The 13511-nt window shown below is 38.6% G+C and overlaps 1 protein-coding gene across 1 annotated transcript; it reads left to right on the forward strand.

Moving 5' to 3' along the window:
• The first annotated feature begins 2497 nt into the window (after positions 1–2497).
• LOC138765305 (fibronectin type III domain-containing protein 7-like) lies at positions 2498–13317 on the forward strand. The gene is made up of 6 exons (XM_069942350.1): positions 2498–2598; positions 3028–3282; positions 3782–4042; positions 4164–4424; positions 12155–12415; positions 13256–13317. Exons 1-6 carry the CDS (start codon positions 2502–2504, stop codon positions 13315–13317), a joined length of 1197 nt encoding a protein of 398 aa, XP_069798451.1. The 5' UTR covers positions 2498–2501.
• Positions 13318–13511: the final 194 nt, after the last annotated feature.

Here is a 13511-nt window from a genome sequence, read left to right on the forward strand (position 1 = left end):
AATTTAAATCAACTTCAAAAGTAAATTCCACACACCTGTTCCTTCTTGTTTGAAATCACCACATAAAACAACAAACTGATTTTTCCAAGTTGTGGAGGCTGCTGAGATTTGAAGGTATACAGAAATATGCAAGAAGCTGAAAGACAGTGACTGTTTTTTTTAGAAGGAAAGGAAATGTTTTCTGAAGTCGTGAGACCATTGTTCAATTTGAAATAGAAATGAATGTGGGATTATCATTTATACTGCACTCCCCAACTTGCGACCTATGAAACTTAAGCACATACACTGAATTTTTTAAAAATACAGAAAGAATATAAAACTTACACAATTACGGTGAAAACTTGGGCCAATCAATGATGGTTGCCATGTTGTCTGGTGGTTAACCTCTCGCAAGAGCTGCCCTTGGTGGCCTCCATGTTGAGATATTTCACCGAATTTTAACTCCTTGTGAATTTTTTCTGATTCTGTTGCTCAATATTCTGACAGTCAGACAGATTTTAGAGGCCAGTGGAGTTGGCAGGGCTCTGCAGCAGAGAGAATGAGAAGGATTTGGAGATAGAGAATGGAAGAAAATAGATCATTTTACTCCAGTATCATTTCTCAACATACGTCCATTCCGAGATATGACCGGTCATCCAGAACAGAACACAAACGTATGTTGGGGAGTACCTGTATATGTTATGGCCTTAGAACACACCAAAGCCATTTTCAGGCAATGATGGGCTTTGAAGTGTAATGTAGCATATGTGTGTGAGATGAAGGAGATTTGAGAAGAGAGATGAAAGTAATTCTGTGAGATGGATTTTTGTGGTATTTACTTGGAGAAAGTGTGGTGAGGTGGATATTAATAAGGCTACAGTGTCAAAAGAATTGTTCGATTCTAAGTATTTTCATTGAAGCAGGCATGTTCAGTATTGATTCATTCTGTATTGGGTGGAAATTAAAGTAGAAAGGAGGACCAAAAACAAATTCTAGTCTTAAGATCCTTGGACCCTGTCTTCCAACAGTTCCAGGACTCATTTAAGAGGCCCAGCAAATGTTGACAAGAAAGTTGAGGTGTTGTACAACTAAGATGGACACAATATCTGACTGTAAAGCTGCCTATTGTACTCCTATGCGGCTGTTGGGTGGCCATCTGAAAGTGGAGAACCCGGCCAGGATGTTTACCTACCTAACCCTTCTCCTGTAGGTATAATATCCTATTCCGAGAATCCCCCGTTGCACCTGAAAGCAGGGGCTGGGCTGATGATAGTCAGCTGGCGTCCCAACTCCCCGCTGCCCTGACAGTTCTCCGGTGTGGGGTTACGGAGCTGGAGCGACTGGCAGGGGACTATGGGACTGGAACGGCCGGCGGATGACTACAGGGCTAGATGGCTGCTCCAGCCTTATAGTCCCCCGCTGGCCACTACAGCCCCGCAGTTCCCCACCAGCCGCTGCAGCCCCGCAGTCCCCCGCCAGCCAACCCAGCCCTGCAGTCCCCCACTGGCCACTCCAGCCCAGTAGTCCCCCGCCGGCCACTCCAGCCCTCCAGTCCCCCACAGGCTGCCCCAGCCCCATAGTCGCCCACTGGCCGCCCCAGCCCTGCAGTCCCCCACTGGGGGGCTGTCAGGCAGCAAGGAGGGGACTGTCAGGCAGTGAGGGGGGCTGTCAGGCAGTGGGGAGGATGCTGTCAGGCAACGGGGAGGTGAGCTGTCAGATGGCTGCCCCTCCCAGACTCAGGAGCCGGCATTTGCTCTGCAACCCCTCTCCCCGCTTCAGACCTTTCAGATGGCAGAACACCTCCTTCAGTGCTGCCACCTGAAGATCCCTTCGAAGACACCCGCAGCCTGTTCCGGAGACGCATTCTCCTGGCAATTCCACCTGAAAGCGGCTTAAGACTCATCCTGCTAACAGTCTGACAGTCTTTAATATGAGTGATTGAGGATTAGAGCTTTCCATTCTATCCAAGCTGGGATGTTTTCAGAAAAATATACCCATACTGACAGAAATCTGATGTTCAAAATTTTTACAGACCATTAAAATTGGTGCAAAATATTTTTTAAATATTAATATTTATTTTAAAAATTTACAAATTTACAAATTAATAACTGGTTCAAGGTAAACCATTATTTTTCCTGTGTCACTCAGAATGAGCAGAGGCAAATTCTGTGTGCTGTAAGTCAAAACTGTAACCACAGGATCAAAAGTTTTCGATTTGGCATCTCCCTGTTTTAAAAATCCTTAATGCAGTGACATATCTGCTGGTATTTTATTGGCTTAAAAAAACTAGAAAACTGAATTGAATGTTAAATATATTCACTGCCCATTCACAGCAAGTTTGTGTTTCATATTTTGCAGCCCCTTGTGCACCTGAACACATTTCCACCCATCTGAACTGTGACACCAGGAGTAGGTCAGTGACCTGGGAGAAAGCTGATGGTGCCGTGTGGTACATTGCAACGGCAGAAGGACAAGATGGACATATTTCACTGTGTAACACAACAGGAACAAACTGTGATTTTATGGACCTCCACTGCAGTGAAGTATATTTAATATCTGTGACAGCAATGGACAATTACTGTCAGAGTGTAAACATCTCCGTTTTTGAATCTGAAACAGGTAAAATTTCTTGAGTAAGTTATGTGAGAAATAATTGATTCATTACTGTAACTGAAAGGCTGTTCTGAGGACTGTAATCCAGTCAGGTCACACTGTTTGGAAATTTATGGAGATTCTTACTTCCTTCTCTGTCTTGGAATGTTTGACATGTATGTTTTTGCATGGCTTCCAACTTTAATCCTTTGTAATAGTGGCTTCAAATAGAAGACACGGTTTTCCTTCTTCTATTTTAAGGTAAGTGACCCAGACCCCAGCAACAAAAGGCCTGATCTGAAAATTCAGACCCAGCTGAACTGAATGCCTCGAAGGACAATTTACATCTTGACTGTGTATCTCCATGGAAACAATTTTGTTATCAAAGGAAACAATTGAAACTTTACATTACTATCATTAACTAAATACTCTTTTGTCCCTCTTCCTCCCCAAAAGCCCCTTGTCCCCCACAGAACGTACAAGCTGATTGTGCCGCTGTCACTGCCTTTGTAACATGGGAGCCGAGTAATCTCACAGTGTGGTTCACTGCAACAGCTGAGGGGAATGATGGGCACACAGCCACCTGCACCACATCTGAAACAAGCTGCCTCATCCCACATCTTCACTGTAGCCAAATATACAGCATTTCGGTGCTCGCGTTTGGAGAAACCTGCAGCAGCCTCCAAAGCTCCAGCTATGAAATTCAGACAGGTAATGCAGAAAGAGGGAATCTCTTAATACAGCACTACTTCAAAATGTTTCAGATGCAACAGCCATCACTAATCTGCTGTTACCAATTATTAGGAGAACAAGTTCAGGCTAACATTCTCCACATTAATCACCTGAGTTGGACATTATTCCAACCTTCTCATTTTAAAGAACCTTTCTATTAAATTTATGTTGGGTGGAATAAGAATTCTTTTCTCATGCCTGGCAACATTAATGCAAGGATTAAAAATTCAGGATAATCATTTTGGATACTTAGGATTTGAAATGGGTCACAACCATAATGAGCCAGACTCTTGATCTAAAATTTCTTGGATGCAAAGATCTGCAATGAATGGACAAATGTGGAATATTTGTGACTGAAGGTATTTGATTTCAGTGAGATGCCCAAAATCCACCTGCGATTCAATATTCTGTGAATGCAGACAGAACCTTAGCAGTCAATAATTTCTTGACTTATATGTCTATATTTCATTTTCTACAGCACCATGTGCCCCAGATGAAATCATTGCCAATGTGGATTGTAACTCCAATCGAGTGGTAGTATATTGGGGCCGGTCTAATGGAGCCAGGGAATTCAATGTAATCGCAGAAGGAAGTGATGGACATACACACTCTCACAACACAACAGAGACACGCTATGAAATGCTGGATTTACACTGTGGACAGTCCTATAACATAACCGTTACAACACTGAGTTATGGTCGGCACAGTATTTCAAGTACTTCCATCCAAATCCAAACTGGTAAATTATATCCCACCAGAAAATAATGTTGATGCTTAGTAAATATATGTATATATATATATATATATATATATATACAAGACGGCAAGAGAATTGATATTCACTTGTATTTTGTACATAGCACCATGCATTCCTGAGAATCTAACAGCTGAGCTGATTTGTGATTTGAATACAATATCCTTCTGGTGGGATGAGACTGATGGAGCACAGTTATACACTGTGACCATTCGAGACAGTCAAAGAGTCACGGCTTTATTCAACACAAGTGATGCAAGCGCTCAAATCCAAAACCTACAGTGTGGTGAATATTACACAATCTCTGTTCTAGCAACAGATGACATCTGCAGGAGCCCCCAAAGTGCAGTGGTGAATGTACATGCAGGTAAAACTTTAGAGTTTCTCATCAATTGATATTTCATTACTCATATTCAAAGGTGCTGTTTTGGATATTATTCATAATTATCTTGTTAAATGTTGTTCTGTGCATGTTGCTGGTTAATTTTATAATAATTTAGTCAAACCACTTTAAGGTGAGAAATGAACCAACTTATATGGTTGAATTGCACTCGGGGTGGCATTGTTAAAGTAACAGCACAACGCTATTACAATACCAGCGACTCGGGTTCGAACCCAGCACTGCCTGTAGGAGCTGTACATTCTCCCTGTTTCTGCTTGAGTTTTCTATGGGTACTCTGGTTTCTTCCCACCATCCAAAATTTTACAGAGTTGTAGGTCAATTAGGGTGTAATTGGGCAGCATGAGGTTAAATAGCTGGAATTGGCTTCTAGCTCGTTGTGAATAAAATTAAAAATCCCTGTTTGTATGTTTTGAAATAATCGTGGCCATTTGCTTTTGAGGTTCTTCTCCCTGGGCATTTCTTGTCATGTATTCTGAGCATGTGAAGATGTCACCAAGTTGCATGGCGCCTCTCGGTTAGGGACTGACTGACAGTGGTACCTTTCAATCTTCATCTTCAACTCTCAGTAAAATGAATGGTTTGAGATTAAAATGGGACATTATTTTTACAATTTATAAATCTCCCCCAGTCATTCCTTTTTATTAAAAAATCTAATTGCCATGCTCTAATATTTTCAGGCTCCACAGCCTAGGAAAGCAGCCAAAATACTGAAGGAGCCATCACACCTTGGATACTCTCTTCTCCCTCCTACCACCAGGAAAAAGACATGCTTTTTTTTAAAACTTTATTTAAGATTTTGTAACATGAATAACATATAGAATTATATTAAAAAAAATTAAGAACAAAATAATAAAATTACAATACAGTATCAGTAATCTAAATAAACTATACCCTCCCCAATAATTATTACACATTAATAACCCAACTCAAATTAGTCCAACCCCCCCTTTCCCCCCAAAATAAAGAGTGAAGAATTAATAAAGTTAATAATATATGTGAAAAAAAACCACTTACAAAAAAAAACAAAAACATAACCGATTAAAATACTAACAAAAAGAAAAGTAATTAATACTAAGATATCAGACTTAAAAAACATATTTAAATCAAACTTAAATGCATATATTTAACAGAGTTAAGATGAAACATATATTTAACTCAAACTTAATATAAAAAATTAGTAAAGTTAGTAACATTGTCTATCAAAAATTCTTAAACAATAATCAATTCTTTAAAAAAAATTGTAGCATGAAAAAAAAGATGAAAAAATACTTTCTCTATCGAGATAAACCTTCACCAAATATCAACTAACTTCACATCTATCATCATATTAGTCACATAAACCACCATCTTAAAACAAAATTCAAACCTCATTAAACATTGTACAATTCAATTTTAGTACTCTTCCACCATTTTTCCCTTTTACTCTTGAATAATTATCCAATAAAAGCTCCAATACCACATTTAAATATCCCCAATCATTACGTTAAAATTCAGATATCCAAATAATAAAAACACATCTACAACGAAATCTATATCTTCAACAAATGGAGCATAAACCACAAACAAAATTCAAGCCTCATTAAGAATTGTACAATTCAATTTATAACTTTCACCATTATTCCCTTCGTTCTATAACTAAAATAGCAAAATAATATACACCAGAATTACCACTCCTTTCACCTTAAAGTTAAAGAAAAAATATAAAAAAAAACTTATCCATCCCATTCACATTTAAATTTCAAATATTCCTTATCTACTGAATAAACTTTACAAAAAAAACCACATCAATTTTTAGTTTTTTAAACAATCAAATACTTTCTTATGCTTTTTTTTATAAACACAAAAAAAAACCCTTCACTCTTTAATCTAATAATACAAAAAAAAGGAAAAAAAAACGGGTAGGAGGTTAAAAATACCCCCTCCCGTCTAAACCGTGCAATGCGGTAACTCCCAAAAAAAATGGGTGTGAGATAACTCACACGTAGCAGATGACTTTCAGGAAGTAGTGCCCATCCAGTTCTCTCCCCCAACTCTCACTTCATCTTAAACTAACATCATCATTATTTAATATTCCTTTTTTTTAAAAAAAACATTAGAAAAAAAAAGAACAACTCTTCTTTTAATCAGCTCCAACTGCCGAGTCACCATTACAACCATTCCTTCTTGGAGTACGGCTCTTTTCTTCCATCTCTTGTCTCCTTAAAGATCGCGGCGGACTACGTCTCTGTTGAAACTGAGTAATTGGCAGCCCTTGAGCAAATGCTATAGCTTCCTTTGGAGAATCAAAGAACTTTGGTTGGTAACCATCTTGAAAAACCTTCAAAACAGCTGGATATCTAAAGGTTGCCTTATAACCTTTCTTCCACAACAACTCTTTAGCAGAGTTGAATTCCCGTCATTGGAACATAACTTCTTCACTCAAATCCGCATAGAAAAAAACTCGATTATTTTGAATCATCAAGGGTGATTTTCTCTGTTGTGCATTTCTAATAGCCACTCGTAAAATTATTTCTCTATCGTAATAATTCAAGCAACGAACCAAAACAGGTCTTGGACTTTGACCTGAAATAGGTCTTCTACGCAAGGCTCTGTGAGCACGTTCCAGTATTATACCTTCCAGGAAATGTTCTTGACCCAGCACCTGCGGAATCCATTCAGTAAAAAATTTTCTTGGGTCTGCTCCCTCCATTCCTTCCGGCAAACCAGTAATCTTTATATTGTTCCGTCTGGATTGGTTTTCCAAATAATCAATCTTTTTCACCAAATGTTTATTTTGAGTTTGTAAGTCTTCGACCATTTTGGTCACATCTGAAACTTGATCTCGTATTTCGTCTATATCTTCTTCACACGAATTAAATTTATCTCTCACTTCAAGCTTAAAAGCTACAAACTCAGCCATCTGTTGAGAATTTATTTCCATCAGAGTATTGAACCTAGTACCAAGTTCAGTCATAATCTTAGATAATCCCTGCATTGTATAAGATAATTTAGATTCAAGATTCACAAGAATCTTTTCAATTGGAAGAGATTCTGGCTCAACAGATTCCTGCTTCTTCTGCATAACCAAAGGGTCTTCTGTTGCTTCCTTCATTCTGGTTGCCTTCCTTGTAGTATAGCTGTGTGTGGAAACCCCAGCCACAGCCTCTCCAGCAATGACTAGAGGACGCTGGCCGGGATTTTCCCCAGTCCATAATGTGTTAATTTCTCCCAGTACATCAAGTTGTATAGGTTCTTTTATCTCAAAAGGTGCAGTTTGCAGTGCCACCGCTACAGTTGACAAATGCCTTTCCCCAGCCGGTACTTCAACTGATGTTACTACAAGTGGTTCATTCATAACATTGCCGTCAGATGCTACTGCACATGTGCGAACCTGAGTAACTCTTTGTTCTAAAGGCTGTTTGGCGCCCTCTTTAGAGGGCTCTACCGATGTAATATTGAACTCTACATCCGAAAGCTGTACCTTTCTCCTGGGATCCATTTCGGGCTGAGTCTCGATGTCTTTCCTCTAGGTAGGCTCCAAAACTTGAACTTTTGGAAAATGTAGTTTTTTGATAATCTGTTGTCGTTTTTTTTTTGCTCTTTTCCACCAATTGTACCATCATAAGTTAAATTAACAGCACTGAAGTTATCTAAACTTTTAAAGAATTTTAATGGGCATTTCTAGACAAAACGATAAGATAGAGTCAGGAGAGGACTGTAAGGCACGTCTGATCCTTAGGCCATCTTGCCACGCCCCCCCAAAAAGACATGCTTAAAGACAGTTTCTTCCACATGGCTATCAGGCTCATTAATGAACCCTAAAATAGTGCTCTCATGTTGTACTAATTGTCTTTTTTTTCCCATTGCAACTCTAAACTGTAATAGTGTCATTGTCTTTCTACTTTCTATGGATGTTAGAGTTGATGTTAGACTGCTCATGGAAGAACCCTTTTCACTGAACCAGATGTAATGTGACAAACTTCACCTTAAATTCAATGCCTCAATCTGAGGCATCAAAGCTACAGCTTTTGATGATACATGAGGTTACCCATGGTTCGGGTTGCAAATGACCTATCTCATGTCAAGGGATTTCCATCTGTTCACCTGTGTGCTGTTACTCCTATGAACATCAGCCTTCTCCCCCACACCTCCCCACTCCTGTTTTCCCTCATCTGTAGCTGTTACGGTAGAAAGGATTATGGGTTGAGTGTAGGTCAGTGGGGTTAGGTGGGAGAAAGTGTTTGGCATGGACTAGAAGGGTCAGGTTAGAACAAGAAATACGAGTAGGAGTAGGCCATCCAGCCCATCGAGCTTATTCCGCCATTCAATAGTATTATGGTTGATCTGATCATTGACTCAACTCCAGCTACCTGCCTTTTCCCCATATCCCTTAATTCCTTTTTTTATGTGAACATCTATCTAACTGAACCTTAAATATATTTAATGAAGTACCCTCAACTGCTTCCCTGGGTAGAGAATTCCACAGATTCACTATTCACTGGGAAAAACAGTTTTTCCTCATCTCTGTCTTAAATCGACTCCCCTGAATCTTGAGGCTGTGTCCCCCAGTTCTGGTCTCACCTACCAGTGAAAACAATGTTCATGCTTCTATCTTATCTATCCCTTTTATAATTTTATGTATTTTTAAAAGATCTTCTCTCATTCTTCTGAATTCAAGTGAGTATAATCCCAGACGATATAGTTTCTCCTCATAGGTCAACCCCTTCATCTCCGAGATCAATCTGCTGAAGCTCCTCTGGACTACCTCCAAGGCCAGTATATCCTTTCTCAAGTATGGAGACACAGTACTCCAGGTCCGGCCTCACCAGTACTCTTGAATTCAATTCCTCCACCAATGAAGGCAACATTCCATCTGCTGTCTTAATAAGCTGTTGTACTTGAAACCCAATTTTTTGCGATTCATGCACAAGCACTCCCAAGTCCTTCTGCATGACAGGATGCTGCAATTTTTCACCATTTAAATAATAATTTGCTCTTCTATTTTTCCTGCCAAAGTGGATAACCTCACATGTTTCTATGTTTTAATTGTTGTAAGGTTAAAATCTTTAATAGCACTGACACACTTCCTACAAATGAATAACTGAATAGTACAGCAGCTGCCTTTTTAATAGTGAAAGATGGATTTTAATACTCTTTAAAAGGGGAAACAATGAAAACAGTTTCAAAAGAAAAACAAGGATGTTTCAATTTTCTGATTTTTTTTTAGTTACACAGATTTTTTTGCTGGGGCAGAACAGCGCCCATTTTGTGCACCAAAATAGGATGAAACGAAAGCAGTTTCTGAACGTGAGTGCTTGACACCTATGGTCTGCAACTCTGTAGTGGAAATTCATTTTGATTTATCCACCTCAATTCTAGATGTAGCCACTGATCCAGCAAGTGCAAGAATTGCATATGCACTATTTTGTTATGAGCCCAAAGGACCCCAAAACCCAGCAACAATAGATATGCATGACAACAAAGGGTTACTTAAACAAAAGTTGCTTTTAATTCTCTTTTAACGTGAAAACAGAATCAAACTTTAACTTACCTCTATTTTTAATGTACTTAACCTAACTTAACCCCTTTCTAATTCTAAGTGCTCGTGTATGTAATTGTGTGTGTAAATTTAAAAAGGTTCTTTAGTTCACAGTCCAATCTCACTTCTCATTCTTCCAAGTTCATTGGTTGCAGGCAATTCTTATACTGTGCCCAGAATTTAACATGTATAAAATTCATCAGGCTTTGGTGCTCAAAAGGTAAATATTTACCACTCAGGAAGGTTCTTGTAGGTTTTGTAGAGAGAGATGTGTTGTTCCAGGATTTCCACAACTGAGGTACCACCATTAGTCACCTCAATGTCTCACTGATGAAACTTGCCTCATCAGGGTTCACCAGATGATAACCTCTTTCTTTCAGGCTACCACAGGGTTCCTTTCTGTTCCACTTATTCCAAGTGAAAGTGAAACAGCTGACAGCCAGTACTTTCAGCCATCCTTCACTCTGGAGCTTCTGTTTCAGTTCCAACAAGCTTCCTGCTTCAGTTCCAACAAGCTTCCTGCTTCAGTTCCAACAAGCTTCTCTGTCTCACCCACACTGACTGAGACACTTGTTTCACTCCTTCTCTATCTCTCTCGCTCACCCAGACTGCTTGCAAAAAAACCACCTGAGCTTCTCCATCAAACAATAGAAGTCAGTCTTCTGGTTCATCTGTTGTTTTTAGGTAAACAAGAACCCATCAGTGACCTCTGAGCACTCTTGTCAAAACCCTTGCAAAAAGGTGTCAGGAGACAGTATGTCTCTTGCTGTTGCTTTAAAGACAATAGTTGATTCATTTAATTATCACTTACTTTGAAGTTTCCATATCCACTCTTCACAATTTCAGCCGAGTTACTGTAGATATGAATTTTCCAGTATTTCAAATAAGATCTGTTTTAAAATGTGTGTATGTAACCTACTCTAACTTTTCCCAATTCATCTCCCAAAAAATATTTCTATATATTCTGGTCACATTTAGAATTCACAGAATTATTTCCTACGATGTTTCCAGTGATAGGCTTGCAGCATTTCTTACTAATCCTGATTGTGCTAATTTTTGAACTAACTATATATCAATCCCCAGGTAATGAATAATGTTTTTATTAGGGATGCCATCCTGGACATATTTTCCTTTTTAACCACCAACTAAAAATGAACAAATTCTGAGCATGGGCGTAGCCAGGTTCTAACGTTAGGGTGAGCGAGCACATAAAAAAGCTGCCACAACACATACCAGAGGGTGAATCAGTGGTTAAAAGGTTAAAAGATTTTTCAGTGACATTGGACCTGTGGGGCCACATCCACGATGCACACCAAATAATTTTAAATTCATTTTTACTTTGTATTTAACATCAAAAAAACAAGGATTTTAAGTAAGATACAGTTTTAAAGGAAGTGCATAATTGTTAGTTGTGTTTAAAATCAAACATACCAGTAATACCAGTGTTACTTAATTATTTTACATTTTAAACCTAAAATGAAAACAAAAAGAAGCAATATGAAAAATGTATGAAGCAGCCTCTTTTGTCTAGGCTTAATTCAAGCAAAGTTATCTATTATTTATTATACCAGTAATCTACCCCAGTAGCCAACTGTCCCCTTCGGAGCTATTCCTCCCCAGATGCCAGTGGCCAGACAGCTCCCCCTAAGCATCTTCAAAAGTAGTGCCTTTTTGAACTGTGTACCCACTGCTCAGTCTCCTGTGATGTGCTGGTGGGCCACAGTACTTTTGTACATTGCACTTAACCTCAGCATCTGAAGACTTTCTTATTTAACTCTCACTTCATGTCCACAGTCCACTTTTTTGCCACTTACCGGAGATCTCTGTCCTCTCAGTAAAATGTTGTCACATGTTGTCAACCTCCTCTCAGAATTTTTTCCTTAATTTTTCCAGAAAAACCATTTGAAATATTATTTCTCCACTCCAGCTTCACTGTCCCATATAGAACCATGTATCGTTTTCTGGCTTCCTGATATAACTGAATTCCTTCTCCATGAATATAATTCCAGTAAATTTCCACTGCATTATTTCTACTCTATGAATTTCTCTATTTATGAATGGATAAAAACATTTTCCTGGGAATTATTGACTTTGTCATAATTTCATCCATCAATGTCTTATTCTTGGTTGGTCCAACCATCTGACGTACAATTTTAACTTTCAATTTTATTTTCAGTTCCTTGTGACCCACAGAATATCAAAGCACAACTAGATTGTGACCTCAATACAGCACTAGTGTTGTGGGATGAGAGTAAAGGAGCTCAGTGGTACACTGCCATTGGAGAAGGAGCTGATGGAAACAACATGTTGTGCAACACAAGAGAAACATCATGTAGAACACCCTCGTTACTCTGCGGCCAGATATATTCTGTTTATGTTGTAGCATCAGATTGGACTTGTAATCATTCTATGAGTTCAACAATTGAATTTCCAACAGGTAACTATTTTACAAATTGCCTGACATGCAGTCCAAAAGAGTAAAAGTCTATCATTTTTTGTTCACCATTATGTTGTCCACTGGTTAAATGTTTGGATTGAGAGGTGGAGCCACACTGACTTTGGGGACATTGGTTTGAAATCCACCAGAGCTGCTTGGGAATTTTAATTCATGTCATCAAATAAATACAGAATAAGGGTATTGCTCCAGTTTTAGGGAGGATGGTAGTATTTTTTTAAAATCATCTATTCACTCACATCCTTCAAGGAAAAGAATCTGCAATAGTTTCCCTCTTTAGGTTTTTCAGTTGATTCTTAATTGCCCTCAGAAATGAACCAATAAGGAGCAAATATACATGGACAGTAAATTCTGGACTTAAATGATGTTTCTTCTCTTGAACAAATAAATGTTGTACAAAAGCATCATCTACGTACCAGGGCCACCTTCAATGTACATTAGCTTATTGACTGGGACTCCCTACTGTAAAAGGGCTGGATGGCTTGGAGTTTATCAAATGTATTCAGGAAAATTTTCTAAATCAATATATAAAGATACCAACTAGAAAGAATGCAATACTGGATCTCCTATTAGGGAATGAGACAGGATAAGTGACAGAAGTATGTGACCAGAAAATTTTGCGTTGTGATCATAATGCCATTAGTTTCAATTATGGAGAAGGATTTGCCTGGACTTCAGATTGAGATTCTAAATTGGCGGAAGGCCTATTTTGCGGAACTGAAAAAGTATCTAGATAGGGTTAATTCGTTTTTAGGCAAGGGTGTGTGACCTTCAAAGGTGAAATTTTGAGAGTACAAAGTTTGTACATTATGTTCCTCTCAGGATTAAAGGCAAAGTTAGCAGATGTGGGGATCCTTGATTTTCAAGGGATATTGGGTATCTAGTTCAGAAGAAGAGAGAGGTGTACAACAGGTAAAGGAAGCATGGAGCAAATTGGATACTTGAGAAGTATAAAAAATGCAAGAAAAGCATTAAGAAATTAGGAAGTCTAAAAGAAGACATGAGGTTGCTTTGGAAGGCAATGTGAATGAAAATCCTAAGGGTTTCTACAGGTATATTAAAGTAACCCTTGAAATTA

The sequence above is a fragment of the Narcine bancroftii genome, chromosome 5 (assembly GCF_036971445.1).
Source record: "Narcine bancroftii isolate sNarBan1 chromosome 5, sNarBan1.hap1, whole genome shotgun sequence".
NCBI lineage: Eukaryota > Metazoa > Chordata > Chondrichthyes > Torpediniformes > Narcinidae > Narcine > Narcine bancroftii.

What these genes read in the sequence shown, in the direction of transcription:
- LOC138765305 (XM_069942350.1), top strand. Translation starts at nt 2,502, where the DNA reads ATGGACCTCCACTGCAGTGAAGTATATTTAATATCTGTGACAGCAATG. An exon ending in CAGCTATGAAATTCAGACAG is followed by an intron (nt 3,283 to 3,781) that starts GTAATGCAGAAA and finishes CATTTTCTACAG; the next exon opens with CACCATGTGCCCCAGATGAA. An exon ending in AACAATTGAATTTCCAACAG is followed by an intron (nt 12,416 to 13,255) that starts GTAACTATTTTA and finishes TGTTCCTCTCAG; the next exon opens with GATTAAAGGCAAAGTTAGCA.